At 49.7% G+C, this 26,808-nt stretch overlaps 1 protein-coding gene across 2 annotated transcripts in view; it reads right to left on the bottom strand.

The window, feature by feature from the left end:
* Positions 1–800: 800 nt before the first annotated feature.
* NDRG1 (N-myc downstream regulated 1) overlaps positions 801–26,808 on the bottom strand; it is a 56,277-nt gene continuing 30,269 nt past the window's right edge. For both annotated transcript variants that reach the window (XM_065903574.1, XM_065903573.1), the window contains exons 5-16: positions 25,246–25,366; positions 21,411–21,473; positions 20,604–20,664; positions 19,106–19,192; positions 16,817–16,873; positions 13,941–14,044; positions 12,171–12,227; positions 11,300–11,351; positions 9,910–9,957; positions 8,758–8,793; positions 6,014–6,065; positions 801–2,651 (exon numbers count right to left, since the gene is read on the bottom strand). In XM_065903574.1, the coding sequence (XP_065759646.1) occupies positions 2,440–2,651; positions 6,014–6,065; positions 8,758–8,793; positions 9,910–9,957; positions 11,300–11,351; positions 12,171–12,227; positions 13,941–14,044; positions 16,817–16,873; positions 19,106–19,192; positions 20,604–20,664; positions 21,411–21,473; positions 25,246–25,366 (950 nt within the window). In that variant the 3' untranslated portion in view covers positions 801–2,439. The remainder of the gene's footprint in view (positions 2,652–6,013; positions 6,066–8,757; positions 8,794–9,909; positions 9,958–11,299; positions 11,352–12,170; positions 12,228–13,940; positions 14,045–16,816; positions 16,874–19,105; positions 19,193–20,603; positions 20,665–21,410; positions 21,474–25,245; positions 25,367–26,808) is intronic.

Below are 26,808 nucleotides of genomic sequence, written 5' to 3' on the forward strand. Positions count from 1 at the left end.
ATTGTAGTGAAACCTGTTATATTTACATATATACTTAAATACAAGAGCAAGAAGCATTACAGGCTTATCACTGGGTGGTCTTTTCACACACTTTTCTATAATAAAAATAAAATGTAAAAAAAAAACACAGATGTTTCCTTCTTAATTATAGATTGAAAAGCTTGATTCCTTTGTCACTGTGCTATTTGGCTACTAAAGTGCCTGAAACGGGGCTGGTCTGAATTGAGATGAACTGTGACGTAAAATGAGTTTCCCAGGGGGCTCAGCGATAAAGAATCCACCTACCAAAGTAGGAGCTGCAGGGGACATGGATTCGATCCCTGGGTGTGGAAGATCCCCTGGAGGAGGAAAGAGCAACCCACTCCAGTATTCTTGCCTGGGAAATCCCATGGACAGAGGAGCCTGGTGGGGTAAAGTCCACTGGGTCACGAAGAGTCGAACACAAGTGAGCACCGACATAAATGAAAGCGGTGCAAATACACCCTGGACTTCTCAGTAGGAAGAGAAGAATGCAAGGCACCTCAGTAATTGTCATACTGATTCTATGTTAAAATGTTAATATTTTGGATATGCTGAGTTACATGCATTATTAAAATCCATTTCACTTGTCTCTTTCTACCTTTTTTAATGTGACTACTTGAAGATGTGAAGTTACATTGGTGGTTCCCATTGTATTTTTATTGGACAGTGATGCTCTGAAGAATTCCAAAGGTGAGGGGCATGTGGGCAGGAAGCCCCAGGTAAGGAAAGACCCATCTTAATGGACGATCTCTCAGGTAGGGGAAGAAGACACAAGCCACTGCAAAGTTACAAATTTATTGATCTGGAAATAAATACAAATATCTCATTAAGAAACTCTTCTGGAAAGACTTGTACATAACAGCTTCTTGTTCTGATTCAGCCATTTCTGCCTCCCAGTTGGTAGGTGACAGGTAAACTGAGTCATAACCCTCCAAGCTACCTAGAAGGCTTGACTACTTCCTCCCAGTAACCACTAGGCCCCAGCGGCTGATACACGCTGCTCCATTCATTCTGATCAAAACTTCCTATACAAAGATCCATGTTAGCCAAAATGAGATCGAAAGGCAGTAAGTAGTATAGGAACTTGACAGCTATGTTGACGTTGCCCAGAAATGTCAGTGGTGCCACCCCGTTCAGGGAGAAGTTAGAGGGGCAGGGAGAGAGAAGGGAGTCCCATGGAATACACATTTCAGACTCCGTACATCTTCTGGGCCACCACTCCCCACGTAAATCCCACCCCCTAGCTGAAGATCCTGGAAGGTCACCAGGTCAGAAACCTTTGGCAGTCAAGTTCAGATTCATCCTACCCGTTGTCAAAGACTAGAAGCAGGCTTTAACTTAATCACACACAATTCCTGGGAACCAGACGGGATCGACTGAAATCACAACTGCACTGGATTCCATCACAACCACAAGGAATTCCTTACATCTAATCACCAAAAATACCACCCCACCCCAACGCCCCCGCCCCGGTGCTGCCTGGAGACACATCACAGCCAGGCCCAGCTGTTTGCAATCTTTCCATTTCAGAGAAAACGACTACAAATCTACCCACTCTTCCCCATGAATGAAATCACCACTGGTTCACGTATTAGGGGTGGGAAGTAGGGGCGATGGCGGGGGAGGCAGGCAGCTGATTCAAAGCCTTAAACACACATACCAAACTCCTGCCAAGACCGTTTCTTTGAAAAACTGGAAGATGTTGTCACCTACTTCTGTTGTCCGTTAAAAAATGCCAGGAAAACAGGCTTGTAGGCATCAACCATAAAAAGTGTATATATGCACAAACGTTAAAAAAAAAATCTATTTCTTCAAGTTAACTATGGAGATTTGCTTTTTCCAAATACTTCAGAGCCTCTGCGTCAATTTCACCTCTCTCCCTGCTTCCTGTTTGGCTTTTTTTTTTTTCAAAGAGCTCCCCACCACTCCCTACTCTCCCCCTCCCCATTCAGAAAGGGCTTGGTTTCCAGAATATGGGTCTGTTTTTTCTTTAGTTGGAGAGGAAACAGGAAGTAGGCGGGCTGGGCTTCCAACAAGGTGTCTCTTTGCGCCAGGATGCTCCGGCCAGGCGAGCCTTGGATGGATCGAGTGTTTACTCTGCGCTGGTTTCTGGCAGTTTGGCTTCTCCAAAGGAGGGTAGGAGGGTGGCCTCTCAGCCCCTCGTTCGGGGAGGACACTGAGGTGCATCTTTCCCTTTGGTCCACCCTGCCCTGCCCTCCCGGGAAAGGGTGACCCCACAAACACCCAATCTCACTGTGTCATCACCAGAGCTCACTTGTACAAAATAAGCTTTGGATTAATACCGAGTTACGAGTTAACGTGCGGTTGGCAGGCAGGGGTGGGGAGGGGGGCCGGAGGAGGGGCAGCTACAGCAATCGGTCCCAGAGTCCAGGGGCTGCCGGCCGGCCCCGAGGCCGCCTAGCAGGACACCTCCGTGGAGTTGGGCCCGGCGCTGCTCCCGGGGCCGCCGGAGTTCGGGATGATGTCCAGCCGTGTGCCCTCGCTGGTGTGCGAGCGGCTGCGGGCGCCCTCACTGGTGTGCGAGCGGCTTCGGGCGCCCTCCAGGGACGTGACGCTGGAGCCTGAGGCTGTACGAGACCTCATCAAGCGGGTCATGCTGGCGGAGGGCACTGGGGAGAGAGGAGAGAGCCCGGTGAGGGGGCGGGCAAAGGCTGGAGGTGCTCACACCCCGGCAACACAGCCTGCTGTGTGCCCCACCTGCCCGGGGAACCTTTGCTCCTGTCCGTCCTCAAGGCCATCCAGCCGCTGGGCACCCCCTCATTTCCGTACCCACTCGCAGAGGTGAAGAGCCAGGCTCAGGCTGGGTGAGGACTGACGGGTCCCACCCTGGCATGAACCCACCAGCTGGGTCTCGATCGCAGCTGTCTGCTACTCGCTTACTAGCTGTGGCACTCTAGGAGCGTTCTTCTCTGAGACCCCGTCCCCACGTGTAAAATAAGAATCCTACCATGGACCCCTGGGTATCAGTGCCCGAGTGTGTGCCCACCACCCTGTAACATCAACAGTCTCTAGAGTCAGGAGGATGTTCATAGTTGGCCTGGCTAATCCCTGCATGCCACAGGCTGGAAACCGAGGCCACACAGAGCAGTCAGTGTCACCACTTCCTGCGGGCAACCTGTGAACTCCCAGAAACTGTTAACATCACCGTCCATTCTGAAGGACTTAAAGTGCCCTTAAACACGGCAGGTGGCTGAGAAGGTGGAATGAAGAACCCCACTTGTACTGGTTAAAGAGTACCCTCCCAAGTTCACGAGCACCAGAATCTCTGACTTATTTGGAAATAGGGCCTTTGCAGATCTATCTAGACAAGAGGAGTTCATCCTCGGTTAGGGTGAGTGCTAATGCAATGGCTGGTTTCCTCCTGAGAGGAGGAGACAGACGCACTCCCAGGGAGCAGCCTTGTGAAGACAGGGCAGAGGTCAGAGTGATGCGGCCACAAGCCAAGGGCAGCTGTCAACCACCAGAAGCTGGAACGAGGGAGGAGGATTCTTCTTAGAATCCTACAGGGAGCATGACCCTGCCTACATCGCGGTTTCAGACTTCTAGCCTCTGAAACTGTAGTACTGTGAGAGAATAAATTTCTGTCATTTTAAGCCATGCAGTGTGTGATTTTTTATGGCCACCCTAGGAAACTACTCCATCAGCCGACTGAAGCCTCTTTGTCAAAATCACATTGAATAACAGATGCCACACACTGAGGCAGTGATAGGTACACATGTAAGGAGGGGTTATGTTATTGGTTCAGTAGGCATATGTGTTGGCTTTCTGCCACAGACACCAACAAACAGAATTCATCCTTGCATACTGAATCTTCTTAAAGAACTAGCTCCTGAATCCAGGAAAAAACCGGGATCGATCCCACACCTGTTGCTCACATATTTTCTGAGCCCTCTGTTCCTTGATTCCACACCTGGGGTCTTACTGACGCTGCAGGGCTCTGGTGACCCTAGCATGGAGTCATGGATGCTAAGGGCTCATTACACTGGCCAACGGCTGTGAGCAGGCACTTGGGAAATAAGCAATTCCTTTCCTCGTCTTTGGTGGATGCCTCTAGCTCTTTCTGTCATCTTTCCCTATGATCTGCAGGCTGCTTTCTGGAAATAGAAGCCGACATAGTGGGTCGGGGGGGAGCAAGGCCGGCCTCCCACTTCTTTTCTCCCCAGAATGCACTTTCAAAGCAGAAATCCAAACCCATGGCAGGTTCAAGACAAATGAGTTCCAATTCATGGCTGCAAGGTAAACAAAGCCCTTCTCGAGTTACTGCCTTTGCTGTGCACTTTCCCAGAGGGGCAAAGACCCCCAGGCAGATGTTTTCTGTTGGAAGAGGGCACTTTGGGACATGAATCCTGCCCGGGGCATGAAAATCAGGCTCGCCTGCTCTCAGCTGTGCTAGAAACTAAATGTGGCTGAGGCCAATCTGAAGACTGCGGTCAGTAGACCAAACACACCATTACTATTTTAAATGAGCAAACAGTTTAAGCCTCAGGAAAATAAAGAAAAAAAAAAAAGGAAGTGACTAGACATTCAGACTTCTTAATTAAGATGGGCACTCGAATTAGAAATCCAGGCAGCAGAGAGAGAGAGCAAAACCAACCACGTCGGGGCTGAAACCGTGGCTGACACACCAACGTATACAACGGTGGATGCGGCCCGGGAGTGAGCTTAAACTTGGGGTTGCCTGTCCCGGTCATGGGACTGCACTGCTGAAAAGGGGCTGTGTGTGTCTGTGAATGAACTGGAGCCATAACGCAAGAAGCTGCAGGTTCTTCAGTTGTGCTGCTATTTATCCTTCAATTTTCAAATCTAATGATTTAGCAGACATGCTCTGCCTTGAATATAAGTGCCTTGATCACCCATTTGCTCGGAGCTTTGCAGTTTTTGAAGAACTTTCACAGATCCCTACTCTGCTTCTTGCTTAATTTCTCAAGGCCTCAGTTTCATCATTTGTAAAATGAGGACAAGAATGTCTCCTAGGATTACTGTGATCATTAAATGAGAAAAAAAAAGGACTTAATGATTTTTCATCACCACCATCACCATCATCACCATCACTATCACACCCAGCACCATCCTCACCCCACCACCATAATCATCACTTCCAGCACCATTACTATCACCACCATCACTCCCAACACCACCACCATCATCATCACTTCCAGCACCATTACCATCACCACTATCACACCCAGCACCATCCTCACCCCATCACCATCAGCATCACTTCCAGCACCATTACCATCACCACCATCACTCCCAACACCACCACCAGCCATCCTCACATCACCAGCACCATTACCATCACCACCATCACTCCGAACACCACCACCATCATCATCACTTCCAGCACCATTATCATCACCACCATCACTCCGAACACCACCACCATCAGCATCACTTCCAGCACCATTACCATCAGCACCATCACCATAATCACCCCACTACCATCAGCATCACTTCCAGCACCGTTACCATCACCACCATCACTCCCAACACCACCACCATCCATTCTCACCTCACCAGCACCATTACCATCACCACCATCACTCCCAACACCATCACCATCCATCCTCTCGTCACCAGCACCACCACGAACATGACCACCATTACCATCCTCGCTACAAGTCTCTTAGGGAAGCATGTAATCAAAATTAAAAAAGATTTTCATGGTTTCATGGGTTATTGTCTTCTTGGTTCTCAGAAGGCTAGTCCTCACCCACGCTTTAAAACATTCCCTGGTGTGAAACAGCTTCTGTTCAACAACGGAGGGAGAACGAGCCACTAGCGTATGAGGAGACACTGGAAGCTCTGCACTTCGGCCCACCCTCCACGCATCTAAATATTTCTTCCCTGACGTGCCCGGCGTGCAAAACACTAAAGCTGCCCACAGTGACACAGAATCCTCGGCCCAATCCGTTTCCAGTTCCCACCGCTGCCCCTCGGCCCACCCCCTGCTGGGAAAGGCCATACTCACTGTATCCCATGCCCTGCACGAAGTACTTGAAGGCCTCGGCCAGCTTGGCCGGCTGCAAGAGAAAAGAGCGGAAGTGCAGTCAGTCACCGGAGGTCCGGATCATTCATGGCCATGGGGAGCCAGGCCTGTGGTCGCCTTCATTAAAGAGCTTGGCAAAAGATGGAAGGCCACCATGTATTGACAGGACAAAAATACAAAAGGAAAGGAAAGAATGGGATGATTACGGAGAACAAACTTAGCTTTGGTCAGGAAGAAAAAGTTCAAATTCACTACATAGCTGGGGGAGCTTAGTCAAGTTACATGACCAGTCTGAGCCAGCTTTCTCACCTATATAATATGGGCAGAGTGCTACACCTGCAACTGAGGATTTCTGGGAAGAATACATCATTGGATAAACCGATGTGTCCAGCTCAGCGTCTAGAATGTAACGGCCACTCACTGTGCTAAGGGCTTTGCAGCACTCTCTCATCTTCTCCCAACAATGACTTTATGAGGTTAGCATCATCTTCATATACATTTCACAGCTGAACAGATTTGGAGAGATAAGCAATCTATCCAAATTATTCTGGTTAATTAGTGGGCCTGTGCATTAACCCAGGGTTTTTCAAATTCCATAGCAACTTACTCTCACCCCAGTAGGAGACAGGCTGGTAGCTGGCTGGATGAAAGGATAGTGGATAACTGGATAGATGAAAATGAAAAAAGGTGGATGGAAAGAAGGAAGGAAGATGGATTAATGAATAAAAGAAGGATGGATGGTCTTAAAAAAGGAAGGATGCAAAGATGAAAGGAAAGGAAAAATGGAAAAAGAAGACAGGATGAGAGGATGGATGGATGGATAGATGGATGGATGGATGAACAGACAAATCTCTTAATCAATTGGGCTACTTTAAATAAGTTGGGAGTGCTGCAAACATACTCAGTTTGACCAATTACTCTCAAAATTTAACCTAAACCAGGAGGTGAATGTTTGGGTAAAGGTCATATTTGAAGGCTAATTAATTCCAACTCTCAAATGTAATGTCCTGGGTCTATTCTCACACCCTTTCACTTCACTGGTGAGCTATCATCAGAGTGGCCTTGCCCACCTCCATGAATACCTGCCACTGTTCTCAAAGAACCAGGTGACATTCAAAGAAGAGTCTGTGCTGAAAGTGCCCTCTAGGAGTCACGGGACGATAAGATAAAAACAAGAGTTGCAAGTTGGAGCTGCAGAAAGCCAAGGGCATCTGTGTTCAACATGGTGGACAGAAATGAGAGGATGGGCTTGGAAGTGAGACCTCGGCCCAAACTCAGCTCCCCTGTGTGCCCACAGGCAATCTCTGCCGTCTGATAGCCTCAATTCCCCTTCTGTGGCTGCGGTAGAAGGCACGTTCTTCCTCCCTCTAAAGCTTATTGCAGGGATTGAATGGAATGAAGGATGGGAATGCCCTTTGTAAACACATTCAACTTGCAAGGGCAGGAGAAGGCAGGATTACAGAGCCACGGGTTCTCGTTGGGCTGCTCTCCTGAGGGGCTGGGCTAGTTCAGCTCCTGCCATGATATATAAAAGGTGTTGTGGGACTTCCCTGGTGGTCCAGTGGTTAGAACTCTGCGCTTCCACCACAGAAGCCACAGGTTGATCCTTGGTTAGGGAACTAAGATCTCACACCAAAACAAAATAAAGAGTGCTTTAATTGTGGCTAGGGTTACAGTCTTCTCATTTCAAATAGAGAAAGGAATAAAGGAGGGAGAGAGGAAAGAATAACGGTCCCTCCTCTCTCCAGCCAGTTTAAGTTGCACTGTCTCAGCAGGGTGTCTAGCAGGCTGTGTGGATAAACAGCCCATCACTAGTGTGCAACTATTAAATCATATTTACATCTAAGCAGGCTCGACTGGGAACCCATCTGTTCCCTCTGAAACTGAACCATCCCATCCTTCTCTGGCTACTCCCAGCTATTAAAAAGGCAAAACCCAACAGCAGATATGAACTTGAAAATACTTTGTTCTTTGCCAGTAGAAACAGAGAGGGACACAGGAAAGGGAGACTAAGAGAGCCACCCAAGGCCACTTGTGCCTGATTACTGCTGCATGCACACACAGACACACACATACATATATACATGCACACACAGACACACATACATATACACAAGTGCATGCACAGAGACACGCACACACACACACACATGTACATATACATGTGTGCATGTACACATAGATGCTCATACACACACACACACATGCACCCAAAGACACATACATATATGCATGTGCATGCACACACATACACACATGTGCATGAACAGACACATGTGCACAACATACATATGCACATGTGCATACACACACATACATATACACATGTGGATGAACACACACACACACATGCGCACACACACACACTTTGGCCCATCTCCTCTCTCTGCTCCTTGCTCTGGCCTTTGGCTCCAGGAGCCTGTGGCTGCAGCCTTTGGTCTTTGGGGTCAGGCACACCTAGATTCTGGTCCATGACTGCCAAGCTGTGTCCGCTCAGCAAATCCCTTCCTGCCTTGAACCCAGTGTCATCTGCTCCACAGGGGCTCCTGCAGGAGGATCTGCTATGTCCTGACGTGCAAGCACTTTTACAAACGGCAACAGGTCCACAGCGTGTCATCAGATGTCACAGTGTGGGGGGTGGGGAGCAGGCAGTGAGGGAAAAGAGGGTAACAGGTCCCAGAGGCCCAACGCCTTCCATCTGGGGAGTGGAGATAGGTGTGACTCACCTGAGAGATCTGCGGGAGGCCACCACAGTCTGCCATCTAGGGGAGAGGGAAGACAGTTAGTGCAAGGCCTCCACAGAGGGCAGGCTGACTCTGTGGACTGGCTGCAAGTGGGCACCCACTCTGCCCACTGCCCTACCCCGGGTCCTGCCCTGTGAGGGGGCCTGGGCGCATTATGGGTGGGGAAACCCCCACCTCACTCAGCTAGGCTGCTTTGATTACTATCCATGTTGGCAATGAACTCTGCCTTCTTGGGAAACATTACTTGCAGCTTATGACAGGCCAGGCGCTGTGCTAGGCCCTGTAGGTGGTTTCGCTCTGCCCTTCAAGAACCCTGAAAGGGATAGTTGTCCCACTTTAGATGCAGAACCTGAGCCAGAGAGAATTGGAGGAACTTGCAAAGGTCCAACCGGGTTCTGTCTGACCAGAAAACGTTCACTGCATGAGGCCCCATACACATGATCTCTTTTAAGACCCTTTGGAAGGAAAATGCAACATTCAAGCCTTCAGGTCTGATGAGGCTCCTGGTTGGCCAACCTCAGTAAATGTTGTCACTTCTGAAGGTCCTATCAAATCACCAAATCCAAAGCCATCACTGCTTAAAGTCATTTCAGGCACGTGTGAAGATTTATCCAAAGCCTAGGGCTCTGGAGCACTTGGGCAGGGAAATGAGGATGGGGTGAAGATGGGGAAACATAGCTGGAAGGTCTCGGTGAGAGTGAGTGAAGCTGTGGCCAGCCTACGGCCCAGGTTCAAGGTCAAGGTCAGTTAACCCGGGGAGGCCCTAAGCCTAATGCGGATGTAGTGACAAGACAAGGGAACTGAGCTCCAGGGGCCCATGAAGCAGGGCAGCGGGCCTCTGCAGTGGGCAGAGTCTGTCTAGAATCAGGCCCCACCCACACGATTGCTGTCCATCCCTCTCCAGAGCACCACGGCCAGCAGCCCATAAGCTCCTGGAGTCCCATACATAGATCCCTTTATCTGTGCAGTCTTGGGTTACCAGCCAGCACTCACTAGATGTTTGTGAACAGACAGTCATCATTTCTGTGGTTTCTGACCACCAGTTATACTATAATCAGGCACAACTCAATTCTGCAGAAAATTTAGGGGTTTCTAAGAAAGAATAAATGCAACCCCCCATTGTTTTCCCTGTACCTTGAGGAGAGTGGTCTTCGTTGGGTCCAGTTTTGAGTTGCACTCCACCTGGATGGGATGAGGGAGAAGAAATTCCTAATTTTCTACCTGGCACCAAAGTCGTAAACTTCTCCCCTCCCTGCCACTCTGCTACCATCATCAGAAATTCCAATATTCCTACTGGCATGGAAGAAAGAACACAGGAAGAAAGAACATTAAATAGATGGCTTTAAATTCTAGCCCTGCTGTCATGAGCTGTGTGATCTTGGACAAGTTACTTAACTTCTCTGAGTCTCAGTTTCCTCATCAATAAAATAAAGATAGTATCTTTTTCAAAGGGTTGTGATGAAGATTAGCTAAAATATAGAAGGTGCTACAGAAACAGTTGCTAAATGAACAGTCTTCTTAAACCAGCTGCTGCCAGTGATTCTTCAGATTCAACATCCCCAGTCCTGACAACTATTCTTCACATGAAACCACATTCACCAAACCGGTTTCTTTCTTCAATTTCTCAGTGACCCTCTTAAAAGTGCATCCAGAAGTGGGCAAAATCCTCACTTGTGATATCCAGAGTGCCTAAAGTAGAATTATCACCTCTCTTAATGTAAGCAATGTATCTTTACTGATACATCCTACAATTATGTCCAGTGGATTTAAGGTTAAGTGTTAGGTGCTCGTTGTGTCTGACTCTTTGCGACCCCATGGACTATAGCCCTCCAGGCTCCTCTGTCCATGGAATTCTACAGGCAAGAATACTGGAGTGGGTTGCCATTTCCAGTGGACAAGACTGAAATAAATTCATGGTTCATTTGGATACCCCAGGTCTTTACTAAATGAACATTTGCAGACCCTGCGTTAGCTCACCTCACAAAGAACATCACCATTCTATACTCTTCCTAAGAGCCCCTAAGACTCCCATGTCCCCAGCTATAGTGATGTTGGGAAGACAGAGTCCTTGTTTTACCTTCACAACATCACAGGTGGGAATTAAGGGGTGAAAATGAGCTAGAAAGCCTTTCCTAAGCTCTGCTCCCGAGGTACCTCTCTGCCCTGCCATATGATAAGGCTCCAACCAGGTCTGAAAGTGCCACCTGACTCCCAAATGGGCAGAGTCTCCTGGCCAGGAATTCGAGTGGCAACATGCCTGTACAAACAAGTCAGTGGGAGGCAGCTCGGCAGGTGAGGGTTAGAGTTAGAAGGCCCACTGCCAAGTGACTATGGCTGGCAGTCACCAGGGAAGGAGGCTGGTGGCTGGGCCCTCTGCCCAAAGTCCAATATGGCATCTAGAAGATGTCACTTGCCCTGATGGGAGCAGAGGAGGGGAAGAGAGTGGACAGGGAGACTTCATACAAAGTCAATCAGATCTGGACCATCGATTTAAGCACAGAAGCTAGTGGTGATTTTTACATACCACAGCGTCCACAGCAGGAGAACTGTCCCCAACCACCAACAAAGCAGGGCACCTGGGGGCAGGGAGAGATGGGGAGTTAACACAAGGTTCATTTAAAGATTCTCATGCTCCTAGCCCTGCCAGGCTGGGACCAGAAGTCTTAAAAAAAAAAGGAAAGAAATTATTTTGTTTTCCCCCGTACTCCTCGCTCTTTTACTGCCTTCTTTCTCCACCCTCTACTTTGGGATAAAATGGGTAAGTAGTCATTTACACCCTAGTATGAATTTCAGCCAGAGAACTTCCATGCCCTGGTATTTTATTTTCAAGTACTCCTCAAGGAAGGATGAGTAGGACTTTGCCAGTCATCAAAAACAGAGACAAAAAGGACACACCTAATTAAGGAAATTGCCTGTGCCAAATTCAGGTGTCAAATAATATGGTTCATGTAAGGAACTATAATAAGACATAGTCATTACTGGTGGAATCCAGTTGGTCATACCCACGACTGTCTTTTCCTTCTAGTTTTATAAAGCACTTCAAGGTGGGCCCTGTGCCTTATTTGTCTCCAGACTCTGAGAAGCAGAGCCTCAAACAGTTGGGCATAGAGTAGGTGTTTCATAAATTCTGTCAGGTGTGGTTATTAGTATGCCTTGTTTGAGATCCGAGGTCCCCCCAACCCTAGGTCTCGGGGACGCCCTACAAACCAAACTCCTGCACAAGGAGAAGATGAGTGAGGCTGGGTCCTGCCCAATCCTTGGGGAGAGCCCACCCAGGTCTTGCCCACTGAGCTGTCTAGCACCAGGCAGGCAGCCCTGCCAAGCTCAGGACTAAGATGCTGCCGGCAATGGCCAGCAGAGCTGAAGGGACAGTGCCGGGGGGAAGGGCAACTCACTGCAGGGTGACCGTGTGGGCTCCAGGCATTGGCCGCTCGATCTCCAGGTCCCGCCGGCTGCAGACAAACAACAAACAGATGCACCTTTATAACAGCTCACCCTCCGCTGCAGGAAGCCCCCTTCCACCCAGGCAACCCCAGGAGTCCTGCACTGGCCACTCTGGCAAACAGCCACCCACATCCCAAGCTATGTGGGGTCCCACCCCAGCCTCTCTGGGTCCATAGAGGTGGCTTCAGGGACAGCAGGACTCAAACATTTCCTGTAGACTCCACCTTATTGTCCTCTGGTTTTTCTTTTTCCTTTTATGCACAAATCACATCCTTCTGTGGAGGCTTCCTCTTTCCCACCTGTCCCCCAATGACACCCTTCACCTCCCAAATGCTGTCCAGCCTCTTCTCTTAATCTGAGTCTTACTCTCGCGCCTAACTCGGAGTCCTCTACATAGTAACCAAATCATCTCTTTAGAACTCAGACCTGATCCTTTCACTCCCTCCTTTTAAACCCTTACTGTATGGATGGCCACCAGCCTCTCCCTGCCTGGCACCTCCCAGCATGAGACACCCTTTCCCAGCCCACAGCCCGGAGCCAGTCTGGCTGGATTCAAATCAGGCTCCTCTGCTCGCTAGCTGTGTGACCTCGGGCAGGGTGCTGAACCTCTCTGGGCCTTCGCTTCCTCAGCAGGAAATGCTGGTGAGAGTGCCCTCATCATGGCATCAGCTCTTTCCTGCAGCCTGTGGGGCTGCGGGGGGCTGCTGCTGGTCTCCTCTGTGCTCCCCGCCCAGCCAAAAGCCTGCCCACTCCAGTCCTCACCAGTGTTTGCTGAATGAATGGGTGCTCAGCCTCCGTGTCTGCAGCTACTTGCTGCAAGTGTTGCCTGTCCCTCTATCACCGAGAGGCCGGGAGGTGGGTGGGGAGGGACACGAATGCCCTCCATGTGGTTGAGTTGCTAACATGTGAGGAGATACACAGCCCAGCAGGCTCAGGCCTGACCCCTCCGTGGAGCGGCAGGCTGAGTTCCCCAGGATTCTAGAACCCCTGGTCGACAGCAGCGGCCCCGAGCTGTCCCTTTCCCAAGCTGAGCCCCAGACTGTCACCCAGGTATGCTTGAGAGGGCTGCACCCTGGCCAAAAGCCAGGCTCAGTTGCTCCTTGCCCTGGGAATGAGTCTCTCACCTCCCAGTAGCTTTTCTGGACTCCTCTCCACGTCCCTCTCGGCTCTCCCCACCTCTGGTCCTTCTTAGGGTCAGCCTCGGCTCAGGCACACATGTAAATCCATGGGCAAGCTGTTTGCCATGGACTGTTCCCACGAATGCTTGCACCCCTGGTGATCTGGAGTGGAGTTAAGCTCCTTGCAGAGTACATGTGTGCTCACTCAGTCGAGTCTGACTCTTTGCGACCCCATGGACTGTAGCCCACCAGGCTCCTCTGTCCATGGGATTCTCCAGGCAAGAATACTGCAGTGGGTTGCCATTTCCTACTCCAGGGGATTGTCCCAACCCAGGGATCGAACCCACATCTACTGTGTCTCCTGCACTGGCAAGGTGGATTCTATACCACTGTACCATCTGGGAAGCCCTTTTGCAAAGGATCAATACTCAAAACTCTGGGAGGCACCTGACTTCACAGGGCCCTTCCTGGGCACCCTTGTTCTGCTCATCTATTTGCTCCGGGGTTGCATCTTATATTAACTTTATGCTCTCCCCTCCCTTGCCCCATCTTAGTTCCGGACCCACAAAAGCAGCCGTCGTGTGACCGAGCAGCGCTGGGTACCTGTTGTAGGCATTGATGAACAGGTGCAGGTTGCCAGGGTTCATGTCGTTCATGATGTGGTGGCGGTATGTGTGGACCACCTCCACGTTATTCTGCATTTCCTCCTGCAGAGAGAGAGGAGAATGTCGTTTGTGGGAACTATGGCGCTGGCTGGTCACTACCCTCTCTACTCTTTGGCTTATTCGGGTACAAAGTGAAAACAGTAATGCCTAATCCACAGGCCTGCTATGGGCCCAAGGGAACCTTTGGGAAAGCAGAAGCTGTACCCAGAAGCAGACTGATGTCTGAATGTCAGCTGCGAGGAGAGCAATCGCAAAGCTGGAGGGGCAAGCATGCCTTTCTGGGCTCAGACTTCGGAAATTCTGATCTGAACTCAGTCCTCCTGAATCTGAATTTGACTCCATTACTGTCCTTTTATTGTACAAGTGTTTTACCTCTCTGAGCCTCAGTTTCCTTTAAAAAAAGACAATGGGAGTGCCATCACCTACTTCATAAAATTGTAGGATTTAATAAAGGTTGGGCTGTCTAGGAAGCCCATTGTAAACACCGACACGACTTTAGCAATTACTATTAATTTCTTTTTAATGGAAATAGATGAAAAGAAGTTTTTCATGTTTGCAAAACAAAACCAACCCATGCAATGGGAAGGTGCCAGAAAGAAGCTCAATCTTGATTCCCAGGAGGGCCAACCAGATTTTTGCAGAAGGCCGACCTCAGCCTTCTCTCTCCCTGGTTCCTTTCTGAATGTGATTTGAGACAAACAAGTAATGAGCTTGTTCTGTTTCTCATTTGTACAACAGAGGATGCTGCAATTTCATGAAAGGGCCTGATGTAATTGACGACAACCAGATCAGGAGTGGGAAGGAGCAAAGAGGGGCCAGTTTCGGCCGAGAGCTGTGTCAAGACAGTCCACGAGTACTAAAGCAACAGGGACCAACTAGCTGTTCTCCCAGAAAAAATCAGGAAGGTCACACTCTGAGGAATTGTGCTGGGGTTACAGATCAAAACAACTGCAGTGAGTTGGGGGCACCAACAGACACCCCAAGTAATTTCAGGTACAGTCAGGCAAAGTTCTCACTCTATACTTGACACCCCCGCCTTCCAAGAAAATACAGACATTGGCTTTGATTTTTCCTATATTCCTACGAGGTTCACATTATACACTCAGGGTGGAGAAAATGTAATGGAAACTGAAACATAAAAATAGAGGACTCTGGCGGGCTGAAAGGTTGTCCCAATGATATGTTCACATCACATTCCTGGACCTTGTGAAGTTAACTTATTTGGAAATAAAGGTCTTTGCAAATGTAATTAAGTTAAGGATCCAGAGATGAGGTCATCTTGCATTATCCTGGTAGGTTCTAAATCCAGAGACTTAGAACCAGGGTCCTTGTAAGAGAAAAGCAGAGGGAGATTTGAAACAGATACAGAGAAAGGTGTGCAAAGATGGAGGCAGAGACTGGAGTGAGGAACCACCCGCCAAGGGATGCTGAGGCTACTGAAAGCCAGAAGAAGCAAGGAAGGACCTTCCCCTAGTCCCACTGGAGGACTGTGGCCCGCCCGACACTGGATTTCAGACTCCTGGCCTCCAGAAGTGAGAGAGAATACATGCCTGTTGCTTTAAGATACCCAGCTTGTGGAACTTTGTTAGAGCAGCCACAGAAAACGAACATGAGGACAGTGCACGCTACAGCGACCCAGCACACACCTGCCTCCCTGGGCGTCATATGGTCACACTCTCCAGCCGCGGAGCAAGCAGTGGTGTGTAAGCCACACACACAGGGAACAGAACACATCGCCCCAAGCTGGACGGCAGTTCAGACCCACATCAGGGCCCTCTCTCACATCCTCCAGCTCAGCAGGAGGTACAAAGCCAGAGTCAGGGGCCACGCTGGCCAGGGGACAGGGTAGAACCACGCACCACTCCCGTGTCACCAGGGGCTTGGCTCAGACCATCCGCAGTGGGGGCACCCGCACAGCCCATCTGAGAGCGAGGTACCAGCAGAGGCATAGGTGGCCAGCATCCTGCCTCGGGTATGGGAGCCCACGCTGAAGCCAGACTCATAGGCTCCAACCTCAGCCCCTCTCGCTGGCTGTGTGACCTCACACAGGTGACTCAACCTCTCTGGCCTCAGTTTCCTCATCCACCACCGGGGGGGGGGGGATATATATATATCTTCATAACTGGGAATAAAAATTCTTTCTTACACAGATCACAGAGTCCCTTAGGACTGAGGCTGACACACTCCATAGATGTGCTTGCTGTTGGCTTTGTCACAGCCCAGAGCTGAAAAGAACCCAACGTCCATCAATAGGTGAATGGAGAAGCAACGTCTGATCCATCCACACCACGGAACACCACTCAGCATGACAAAGGGATGAACTCTTAATATGCCATCAACACAGATGGATTGCAAAATAATTATGTGGACTGAAAGGAGCTAGAGAGAAAAATTAAGGAGCCCGTACTGCGTGATTCTGTTTACATAGAACTCTACGGAATGCCGGCGAATCTGCAGTGACCCAGAGGGGATCAGAGGAGGACAGAGGGAAGGAAGACCAGGCGACCCTGGGGAGGTTCTGTGGGAAGGTGTGTTGTTAGTCACCTGGGCTTCAGTGATGGTTTTTACTGGTATATACGAATGTCAAAACCTGTCACATTTTATACTTTCAATATGTGCTGTACCTCAATAAAGCTGTTTAAAAAGACTTCTGTTAAAGGGAGAGTGAGAGAGAAGGAATGAGGAATGACTTGACGATCGTGAATGAGTCACGACTCACTATTTGGGGAGGGTCGGGTGGGGTCGCCCCTGCTCCGCACCCTCTGTGCGGGACAGCACATGACTGAACAACAGAACGTCAGGTCACACGCTCACCTTCCCGAAGAGGTGCGACACCACCATGTCTGGAAGGGCTTGGGTCCATCCGGAGATCTGGGAGGACAGAAGCAGGCGGGATTAGATCGCAGGTGTTCACAGCAGCCAGACAGGGTCAGCAAACCCCACTGCCCTGGGGCGGAGCAGCAGCATGGGCTCCCCCGCATCCAAGTCAGGGGTCACACCCATGATGGAAGGTGGTCACCTGTCTCCAGTTACCTACAGGGCCTGGAGCCCTGGAAGGGGAGGCCTGACCCTCCATCAGCTCCTTACTCTCAGAACCCAGGGCACAGGAGATGCGGGGAAAACGTGTCTGAACAAAGAGCTCACATGCTTCCAGCTTTCACCAGGCCACAGCTCACCAAGTCCTCAGCAAGGGGTGGCGGGGTGTGTGGGGTAAGGTTTTGTCTGTTGCTTCCAAACATACACTGAGTTGCTAGTCTATACAACAGGATCTGTTTACGCCCAACTATCCTTTCAGTGTCATCCTCCAGATCTTCCCCTCTCAGGCTAGTTTCCTCTCTCTGAATATTCTGACCTTCTCTTCTCTACCTGCTCCCACTGACAAAGCTAGGTATACAGTAGGAGTTCCATAAATGCTAGGCATACAGCAAGAGCTCCATAAATGCTAGGTATACAGTAGGCACTCCATAAATGCTGGGCATACAGCTAGGTATAAATGCTAAGTATACAGTAGGTCCTCCATAAATGTGTGCTGACCAACTTCAGTGTCAGGCAGGGACCGGTAGGGGAGAGAAGCTCTAGACTGTGGTGTTCTCCTAGCTGCGTGACCCTGGGTTTGGGGGGCTTGTCACAGAGCCGCTGGGCCTCAGACCTCTCATCATCACCAGGGTGCCGGGAAGCTCAGAGTCACAAGGCCCAGGCGAGGGTTATTTGAGACAGCTACACATGTCCCAGGATCGGACCCCAGTGTCTGACACACACTAGACCCCCAAGCTGCAGCTGAGAAGGAAAGATCAGTGCAAAGAGTAAAACCCACAAACAGCGCTCTGGCCCACATCAGCCAACGGTCAACGGCCCAGCCCCACGTCTGGCACAGGACAGCTACCAAGGAGCCAAACCGGCCCACCGAGTGTCACTCCCTTGTTGGAAAACAAAATAAAAAACAGGGAGTGTGTTTCTCTCCTGAATACCATGCCGGCGGGAGGAAAGGGCTCCCGTGTCCTGGCAGAATGTTCCAGGAAGAAATAAAATATCACAGTGGCCAGGGTAGGGTGGGAGGTGTGCGGAGGGGCACGACCCCTTCACATTCCCTGTCCCTGACGGGCCACCCCAACCTCGGCAAAAACACACTTTCCAAATGAGAAGCCAGGATAACCCCGGTTTGAAAGTCTTTGTCCTGTTTCCATTGGAACAGTTTCCCCTTCTCCTTGGCAAATACTGGGGCCTTTATGAAAAAAACAATAATCATTTTTAAAAGATAAACAAGGAACCCAGCCAGAGCCAAGCTTCCCGAGACAGCGAGGGCCCTTGCCCAGGCAGGGATGTGCCCTGTGCTCTTTGCGTTTCCTGCCCTGTGGAGCTTGGCTCCCGGCGGGCACCTGACACCTGCTGATGGAGGCGGGGCCCACAGTGAGCCCAGCTCGGAGGTGATCCCAGGACCGCAGAGTCCAAGGGGTCCTGCCCGGCCCCAGTTCTCTCACTGCCCAGCTCTGTGCAACCCTGGACAATATCCTAACCTTGCAAACCTCAGTTTCCTCCTCCATAAAATGGTCACAACAGTCCCCACTCCTGGGGTGACTGAGGATTGAATAAGGTCATGCAGATATAGCCACAGACCATAGAAAGAGAACCTGATAAATACTCAAAACATGTTAGCTAATTATTATTGGCATAAAACTAACTGGCATAAAATTAGTACCAAATACATATTTTTTTTTAATTAATCATATGTGGGTGACTGGGATGACAGACATTTGTCTTGTTCGTCTTTTTAGTCTCAGCATCTTGATATAAACCCAACATATGCTACATCCCCAGTAGATACATCCTAACCCAGGCTTCTCCTTATCAAAGCTGGCTGGAGACCCACATCCCACTGGTATCACTGACTTGGACAGCAGTGTCTTGTTGAAATCCGAATGGCGCATGGCTGAGATCATGTTCACTATTCAAAGCCCAGCAGAGGAAAGCTGCCTTCTTTGCTGGGCGTGGTGGAGGGGTGGGGCGTGGAGAGATCCCTTGCAGTCTGTCCTCCAGGCAGAGTCGGGCACACCTGTCCCTCTGCAGCGTGGGATACCCCAGACTGACCCAGGCCCCCAGGCTCACCTTGGAAGCCGCCCAGTCCATCCAGCCTTCCGCACACGGGTTCACGTTGATGAGCACAAGGCCCTCCACCATCTCGGGGTTGTTGAGCTGCAATTCAAGGCACGAAGTGAGAGAGACAACCCAGCCAGGGGAGAGACTGTGAACTTTAAAGTCAAACTAAAGACAGAGAAAAGTCAAGAGGACTGATGCTCTGGATGTGCCCCCCACTTCCAAAAGTGAGGTTCCAGCCTAGTAGATACTACATGGGACTTCTAAAAGAGTGGAAAGAGGAAACCATAAGAGGAGCAGAAGCACATATGCTTGGCAGACCTGCCTGGGACAAGTCACTTCACTCTGCTGCCCCTCAGCTTCCCCAGCTGTGAAATGGGTACATCATACCATGGACTTCATAAATCAGACAAGGTAATCGGCTCTTCAGTAATCAGTAAGAATCCTCTTACTTCTCAGAGATATGGAGATAGAAATCTAAGATACAGTTGAGACTGTATTTTATGAACTCAGAGTCTAGATAGCCAGACCATTTTGTATTCATGCTAGCATTCCTAACCTCTACAAAGTTCAGCAAATAATAGGCCATCAGATTACATATGGCTGAATAAAATGAGCATCACTGCATTTTGAAACAACTGTCTGGTGAGGATACAGAGGACCTGATAAAGCGCCTGATGCGGACCCCTAGTAATGTCAGTGACATCCATCATGCTAACATATGCATCTCTGATTAGTTAAGCATCAGTCAGGGTCCAAGACTTTCCTGACAACATGTGCAGCTGTCACAAAGAAGCGCCATAACAGAACACTTGGTGATGCGAGGACCTGGCCACGGTCAGGACGATGATAAAAGAATCATCGTGCGGCATTTCAGTGAAGGGGAAAGAGCCATGGCTATGTCCTAGGGGCATGGCCCTCACGTGCCACGGGCATACATAACTCTGGACCACACCCCCCCCCCATGTGAACTGTGGTTCTCCCTTGGGAAATGGAATTATGGTTCATTTCTTTTTCCCTTTTGTGATTTTTTTATTTGCTGTTTTTCCAAGTTTCTGCCTTAATCTTGAATTAATTTTATTTAAAGCATATTTTTTAAAAAAGTTCTTTTCAACCAACAAGGACCTACTGTACAGCACATGGAACTCTGCTCAACATTATAGGGCAGCCTGGATGGGAGGGGAGTTTGGGGGAGAATGGATACATGTGTATATATGGCTGAGTCCCTCCACTCTTCACCTGAAACTATTATAACATTGTTAATCGGCTATACTCCAATAGGGGCTTCCCGAGTGGCTCAGATGGTAAAGAATCTGCCTGCAATGTGGGAAGATCCCCTGGAGAAGGGAATGGCTACCCACTCCGATATTCTTGCCTGGAAAATCCCTGGACAGAGGAGCTCTGGGGGAGGGGTGGCTGTAGTCCATGATATTGCAAACAGCAGGGCACGACTGAGCAACTAGCACACTATACTCCGATACAGAACAGAAGCTAAAACAAAGCAACTCACAGCAAATCGAGTGAGGATGTAGGCACCTGCTCCAGTTCCCATTCCAATGATGCTCTTCAGCCTAGAAGCAGAAATAAAAATTCACATCCAGATGGGGGAGCGACGGGAGGCCGTGCAACCCTGGCCCACTGCCCTGAGGAGCCCCGTCCCCCCCAGCATCTGTCCTGGGCATCCCTGAGGGTGGCTGGCACCTCGCTGCCTTACGTGCCCTGGAGGACCTGCGATGCCACGTGCTCTGTGGCCTCACAGAAGACCACGACCTTGGGAAGACTCCTCCTTTCCCCTCACTCCGCTCCTGACCACGGCCAGGCTCGGACAGCCCGATGGTCATTTACGGGAAGGCCCAGTCCCTGGACTGCCTCTTCCCGCCCTTCAGCTGTATTTTGGATTCTAAAATTTGGAAGGCAAGTGAACTGGGCAAGAACTCTGAGGCGTTATCATCACATGAAAGGCTCAAGGGAGAAGGAAATGAGCACTGAAGAAACAAGGGCCTGGAGGGAGACGTGGAGGGCTCAGGCAACCCGTTCCAGAACATTCCAAGGGAAAGAAAAAGCAATAAGGGAAGAGAGGTGAGGAAAGGGTGAGTCGAGTGGCTGCCATCATGGGGTAGACTCACTCAGGGGGAAGAGCCCAACTTGCAAGAAGCACATCGGAGTAAACAGATTGTGAGAAAGACGCTGTCTGCAGAGTGTGACGAGCTGGTTTCTTCCCTAACTTTAAACATTCACCTAGATTTCAGTGGTGGGGCCAGATCAAGGCCCCAGGAGAGACAGAAGCTAGAGGTGACCTTTCTCTGCAAGCTCTTACCCAAACTGCTGCAGGACTCCAGGGAGCATTTCAGCCAACTGGTCCATGGAGGGATACATGTACCTTGGGAGAAGGCACACAGAGGCAGTTAGCGAGAGCTCGGACCCCGGCAGAAATAAACAATGCAAACTGGAACACGCTTGAAGGGCAGGGACGGTGTGACAACCTGCCTCGTGCATCCAGACTCCTCAATCTAGTCCCTCCGTGGCCCCTATTCCAGGCATCCCTACAGTGTACACAGCCTGTTCCTCTGAGCAAGGATGCTCTCCATCCTAATCCCCCCAAACCCTCTACTTTGTAAAGTGGCCCTTTAAAAACTGCTTCCTATGTCCCAGGTCCCACACCGAGCATTAGATGAGCATTGTAAACTCATCTGGGCTTCCCAGGTGGCGCGGTGCTGAAGAATTCCGCCTGCCAATGCAGGAGACGTAAGAGATGTAGGTTTGATCCCTGAGTCAGGAAGACCCCCTGGAGTAGGAAAAAGGCAACCCGCTCCAGTATTCTTGCCTGGAAAATTCCATGAACAGAGGAGCCTGATGGGCTACAGTCTATGGGGTCGCAAAGAGTCAGACACGACTGAATGACTGAGCACAACACATAGGCTCATTTAATCTTCACAACAAACCTCTAAGGTTGCTATGATTTCCCTCGTATGAAGATTATAAATATCACTGAAGCTAAGAGAAAAGTGACTTGGTTTCATAGACGAACGGGGACTTGGATCTCTTAGGATTTCAAAGGAGGTCCCCTGGCAGCCTTGCCAGGAAGTGTTCCTGATCTTAGGGAAACCTCTCTCTTATCTTCTCTCCCCAAGAGATGCCTGGGACACAAGGTGGAGAACGCAAACGACCCTGATGGGGTGGACACAGTGGGCTAATTCAGTTTCAAGAAAGGAGACCTGGGGGAGTTTAAGGCACAGAGATGCCTCGATTCACACGTCCTCTGGGACCACAAATTTTGTTAACAGAGGGCTGCAGGAGCTCCCCTCTGTTCAAAACTGGCCCACGACAGCAGGTACGGTGGAGGGTAATGGTGTGAGGGCTCACACTGGGGAGATTAGAGAGCCTGCTCCAATACTTTGGCCACCTGATGCAAAGAGCCGACTCATTGGAAAAGACCCTGATGATAGGAAAAATTGAAGGCAGGAGGAGAAGGGGGCGATAGAGGATGAGACGGTTGAATGGCATCACCGACTCAATGGACATGAGTTTGAGCAAACTCCAGGAGATAGTGGAGGACAGGAGAGCCTGGGTCTGACTTTAGGGCAAGGGAATCCCCTTTGCCAGATGCAGGGAACAACAGAGGCTCCCATCACCAGCTGCTTAGCAGGGCCTGGAAGGACTCTCTTGTTCCCACTGCGCTCGCCTTTCCAACGGGGACATGAGTGGTCCAACCCCTGGTCCCACACGGAACGACTTCCTGGCCTGGCTCCTTCCTCTCAACCAGCAGCAACCCTGCCCACCAAGTCACTCTGAACCCAGGTTCTCCTTCCGATTATCTCTCATTTCTAGGCTGGCTCTGCCTCCCCAGAGTGCTGTGCCCACACTTATCATGAGGCCCCCACCTGTAGGAAGCTGACTCTAGAGGCGGGAGGGCCAGCCAGGGGCCCCCATCGCTGCTTTGCCAGCTCAGCCTTGGGATGAAGGGCGTGTACACTGGAGGGCCGAGGAGACCCCCAACCACAGAAGGCAGAAAGGAGTCAGACCCACCCCGCCTACCACCAAGTCAAAGACTGGAATCGCATGGTAACTTTGGGGAACAAAGACCTGGCACCTTAACCTCTAGGTCAACTGAATAAAAATTCCTGGGAGTGGAGTCTAGGTTTCAGAATATTTTTAAAATCTCTCCATTGGAAGCTAAGAGCCACTGGGTTACCCTAAGCCTTTCAAACAATTTGGCCAAGCAAAGATGGATATGCTGACGGACCTTTGTCTTCATCTGCTGCTCTATTAAGAAGTTTATAACGTGTATGTTATACCTCCGGGAGTCCCTTCCCTTCCTCTCTGGGAAACAATAATGATTAGGATAAATCAGTGAATACATGTATATGTATGGCTAAGCCTCTTCACCGTCCACCTGAATCTATCACGACACTGTTAATCAGCTATGTGCTGTGCTTAGTTGCTCGGTCGTGTCCGACTCTTTGTGACCCCATGGACTGTAGCCCACCAGGCTGCTCTGTCCATGGGGATTCTCCAGGCAAGGATACTGAAGTGGGTTGCCATGCCCTCCTCCAGGGGATCTTCCCAACCCAGGGATTGAACACAGGTCTCCTGCATTGCAGGCAGATTCTTTACCAACTGAGCCACCAGGGAAGCCCTATAATCTGCTATACCCCAGAACAAAATACATAATTTAAAATAAAATAGAATAATTTGAAATACGATGAATATTCGTAAATGTATAACTGAATCACTGTGTTGTACACCTAAAACTAAGTCACTCAGTTGTGTCTGACTCTCTGGGGCTGCATGGACTGTAGCCCACCAGGTTCCTCTGGCCATGGGATTCTCCAGGCAAGAATACTAGAGTGGGTAGCCATTTCCTTCCCCAGGGCCTCCTTCCAATCCAAGAATCGAACCCGGGTCTCCTGCAATATAGGCAGAATCTTTACCACCTAAGTCACCAGGGAAGCCCCAACACAATACCGAAAATCAACTATGCTTAGTTGCTCAATCTTTTCCAACTCTTTGAGATCCCATGGACTGTAGCCTGCCAGGCTCCTATATCCATGGGATTTCCCAGGCAAGAATACCAGAGAGGGTTGCCACTTCCTTCTCCGGGGATCTCATTGAACCAGGGATCAAACTCACATCTTTAGCATCTCTTGCATTGGCAGGAGGATTCATTAACACTGTGCCACCTGAGAAGCCCTGCAAATCAATTATACTCCAACAATTTTTTTTTCAGTTAAAAAAAAAAAAGAAAGAAAAGGATAATTCAGAATACTAACCAAAAAAGGAGATCTCCTTGTGGAGACCAAGAAGGCCTCTTCTAGGAGACTTAAATCACACCATGGCAGGATTCTGCCTCCCCTGTGTGACCCTGACTGTCCAGCGCATTCACTAAGCCTGGCCTCAGTCTCACAGCCAGAAACTGAGAGGCCACGCCAGCCACACACCGCAGAGACACAGGAAGTTCACACCCGGGGACAAGGCAGCCTGATGTTCCAAAGAGGGGATGAGCCTTAGATTCAGCAGACTGGGCGCAAACCCGGTCACCCCCCTCCTCCGGTTAAACTAGCCGCACAGCCTTGAGCAAGGCAGCCAACCTCTTCATGCCTCAGTTTCTCCATCTAGAGAATGGCGCTACCAGCACCGGTTATATAAGGATTAAATGCAAATAACATTTGCAAATAAAGATGATTAAGCCTGGTCACAGGACGTACTTCATCAATATTACTTCCAATGATGATTTCTCTTTTTCTGCCCAACTTTCTAGATCGTTCTCCTAACCATTTCATCTTGTCAAGAACCTCTCCCACTTCAGTCCTGTCTAGGCCACAAACACCTACTGACAAGTCAGCCTAAATGGGCTGCTGTGAGACCGGGGGACAGGGTGTCCAGAGGGGCGGGGGAAGGGAGTTAGTGCATGATGCTTGTGGGGCTTCAGTTTAGGCTCATAAAAGAGTCCTGGAGATGAGGGTGGTGACGGCTGTACCACAATGTGAATGCACTTAATGTCAATACACTGAAAAATGGTAAACATGGTAAAATGTAAGTTATATACATTTTATCATAATAAAGAAAAAAAAGTTAAAAACCAACCTAAGGCCTCCCCCCACCGCCTGTTTCCGCCCTGCACGGTTTTCCTGCCCAAGGCTCCCTGGTCTTACCCCGTGGGGAAGGATGCAGCGCCGTCCTGCTGGCCGGGGGCGTCCACGTGGCAGACAGCAAAGTGCTGGGTGATCTCCTGCATGTCCTCGGAGTTGAAGAGAGGGTTGTAGCAGGTTTTGTCTGGAGAAGAGGCAGGTGAGAGGGCAGAGGAAGAAGTCAGGAGAGAACGAAGTCTGCGTCCATTCTGTCTGTTTCACGGCTACACGGCAGTTGGAAGGAACTTTCAAGAATGGTCACCTTTTCTTTCCCACTGTCCTCTGCTGATAAAAGGCAAGAAGCCCACGCACCACGGTGAAGAGTAGCCCTGCTCTCTGCAACTAGAGAAAGCCTGCACAGAGCAATGAAGACCCAGCGGAGCCAAGAAATACAATTTTAAAAAAAGGACCTAGCATGGGATCTGGTACAGATGGTTATGGTTATGGGGAATATGGTTATTACATGTCGGAAAAGAAGAGATTGATAAAAGAGGAATGAGAGTGAAGGAGAAAAACAGTTTTCAGTGACTGACATCATTCCTGGCCTCAAGGTATTAAGAAGCAATAGGGGAAAAAATGTCACTCGGGCAGTCTGCTGATCAAGAATTGAGCAAACACCCAGCTTGCAATACACACTAGACTAGGAAGGCCTATAAGTTCCTTCCTAACCGTCACAGTACCATTTCTGCTTTCTGTAACTGTAATATTAAGTTGATCTTATTCTGGGCCCCCTCCATCAGTAAAAAGCCCAACTTTGGTGACAGTTCCTGGTAATCCTAAGAATTCAGTCTAAACATTCACAGCAGCAGCATGCAGAATAGACAAAAGGTGGGAGTAGGGCAAATGTCCAACAGCTGAGAATAGATAAGTAATCTGTGATGGGTCTACACCTCGGGGTCTCATTCAGAGAACAGAGTACTAATACATGGTACAATGTGGACAAATTACAAAAAAAGCCAGTCAGGAAGACCACATCTTGTGTGATTCCACTGATAAAAAAATGTCAAAATAGGCAGATCTTAGAGACAGAAGGTAGACTAGTGGTGGCCAGGGGCTGGAGGGTATGAGAGATTGGGAGAGTCAGTGAGAATAAAGTCGCTCAGTCGTATCCGACTCTGCAACCCCATGGACTATAGCCCACCAGGCTCCTCAGTCCATGGAATTTTCCAGGCAAGAATACTGGAGTGGTTGCCATTTCCTCCTCCAGGGGATCTTTCTGACCCAGGGATTGAACCCAGGTCTCCCGCATTGTTGGCAGACGCTTTACCCTCTGAGCCACCAGGGTGATAGATAAAAGGACAGGCTTCCCTGGGGGCTCAGACAGTAAAAAACTTGCTTGCAATGCCGGAGACCTGGTTTCAATCCCTGAGTCAAGAAGATCCCCTGGAGAAGAGAATGGCTACCCACTTCAGTATTTTTGCCTGGAGAATTCCATGGACAGAGGCTACAGTCCATGAGGTTGCAAAGAGTCAGACATGACTGAACAACTAACACTTTCACTTCACTTTTCAAAAATGCTCTGAAACAGATTGTGTTGGTAGTTGCACAATGCTGTGAAAATACTAAAATCCACTGCATGCTTTCATT

This window comes from Muntiacus reevesi, chromosome 12 (genome assembly GCF_963930625.1).
Source record: "Muntiacus reevesi chromosome 12, mMunRee1.1, whole genome shotgun sequence".
NCBI lineage: Eukaryota > Metazoa > Chordata > Mammalia > Artiodactyla > Cervidae > Muntiacus > Muntiacus reevesi.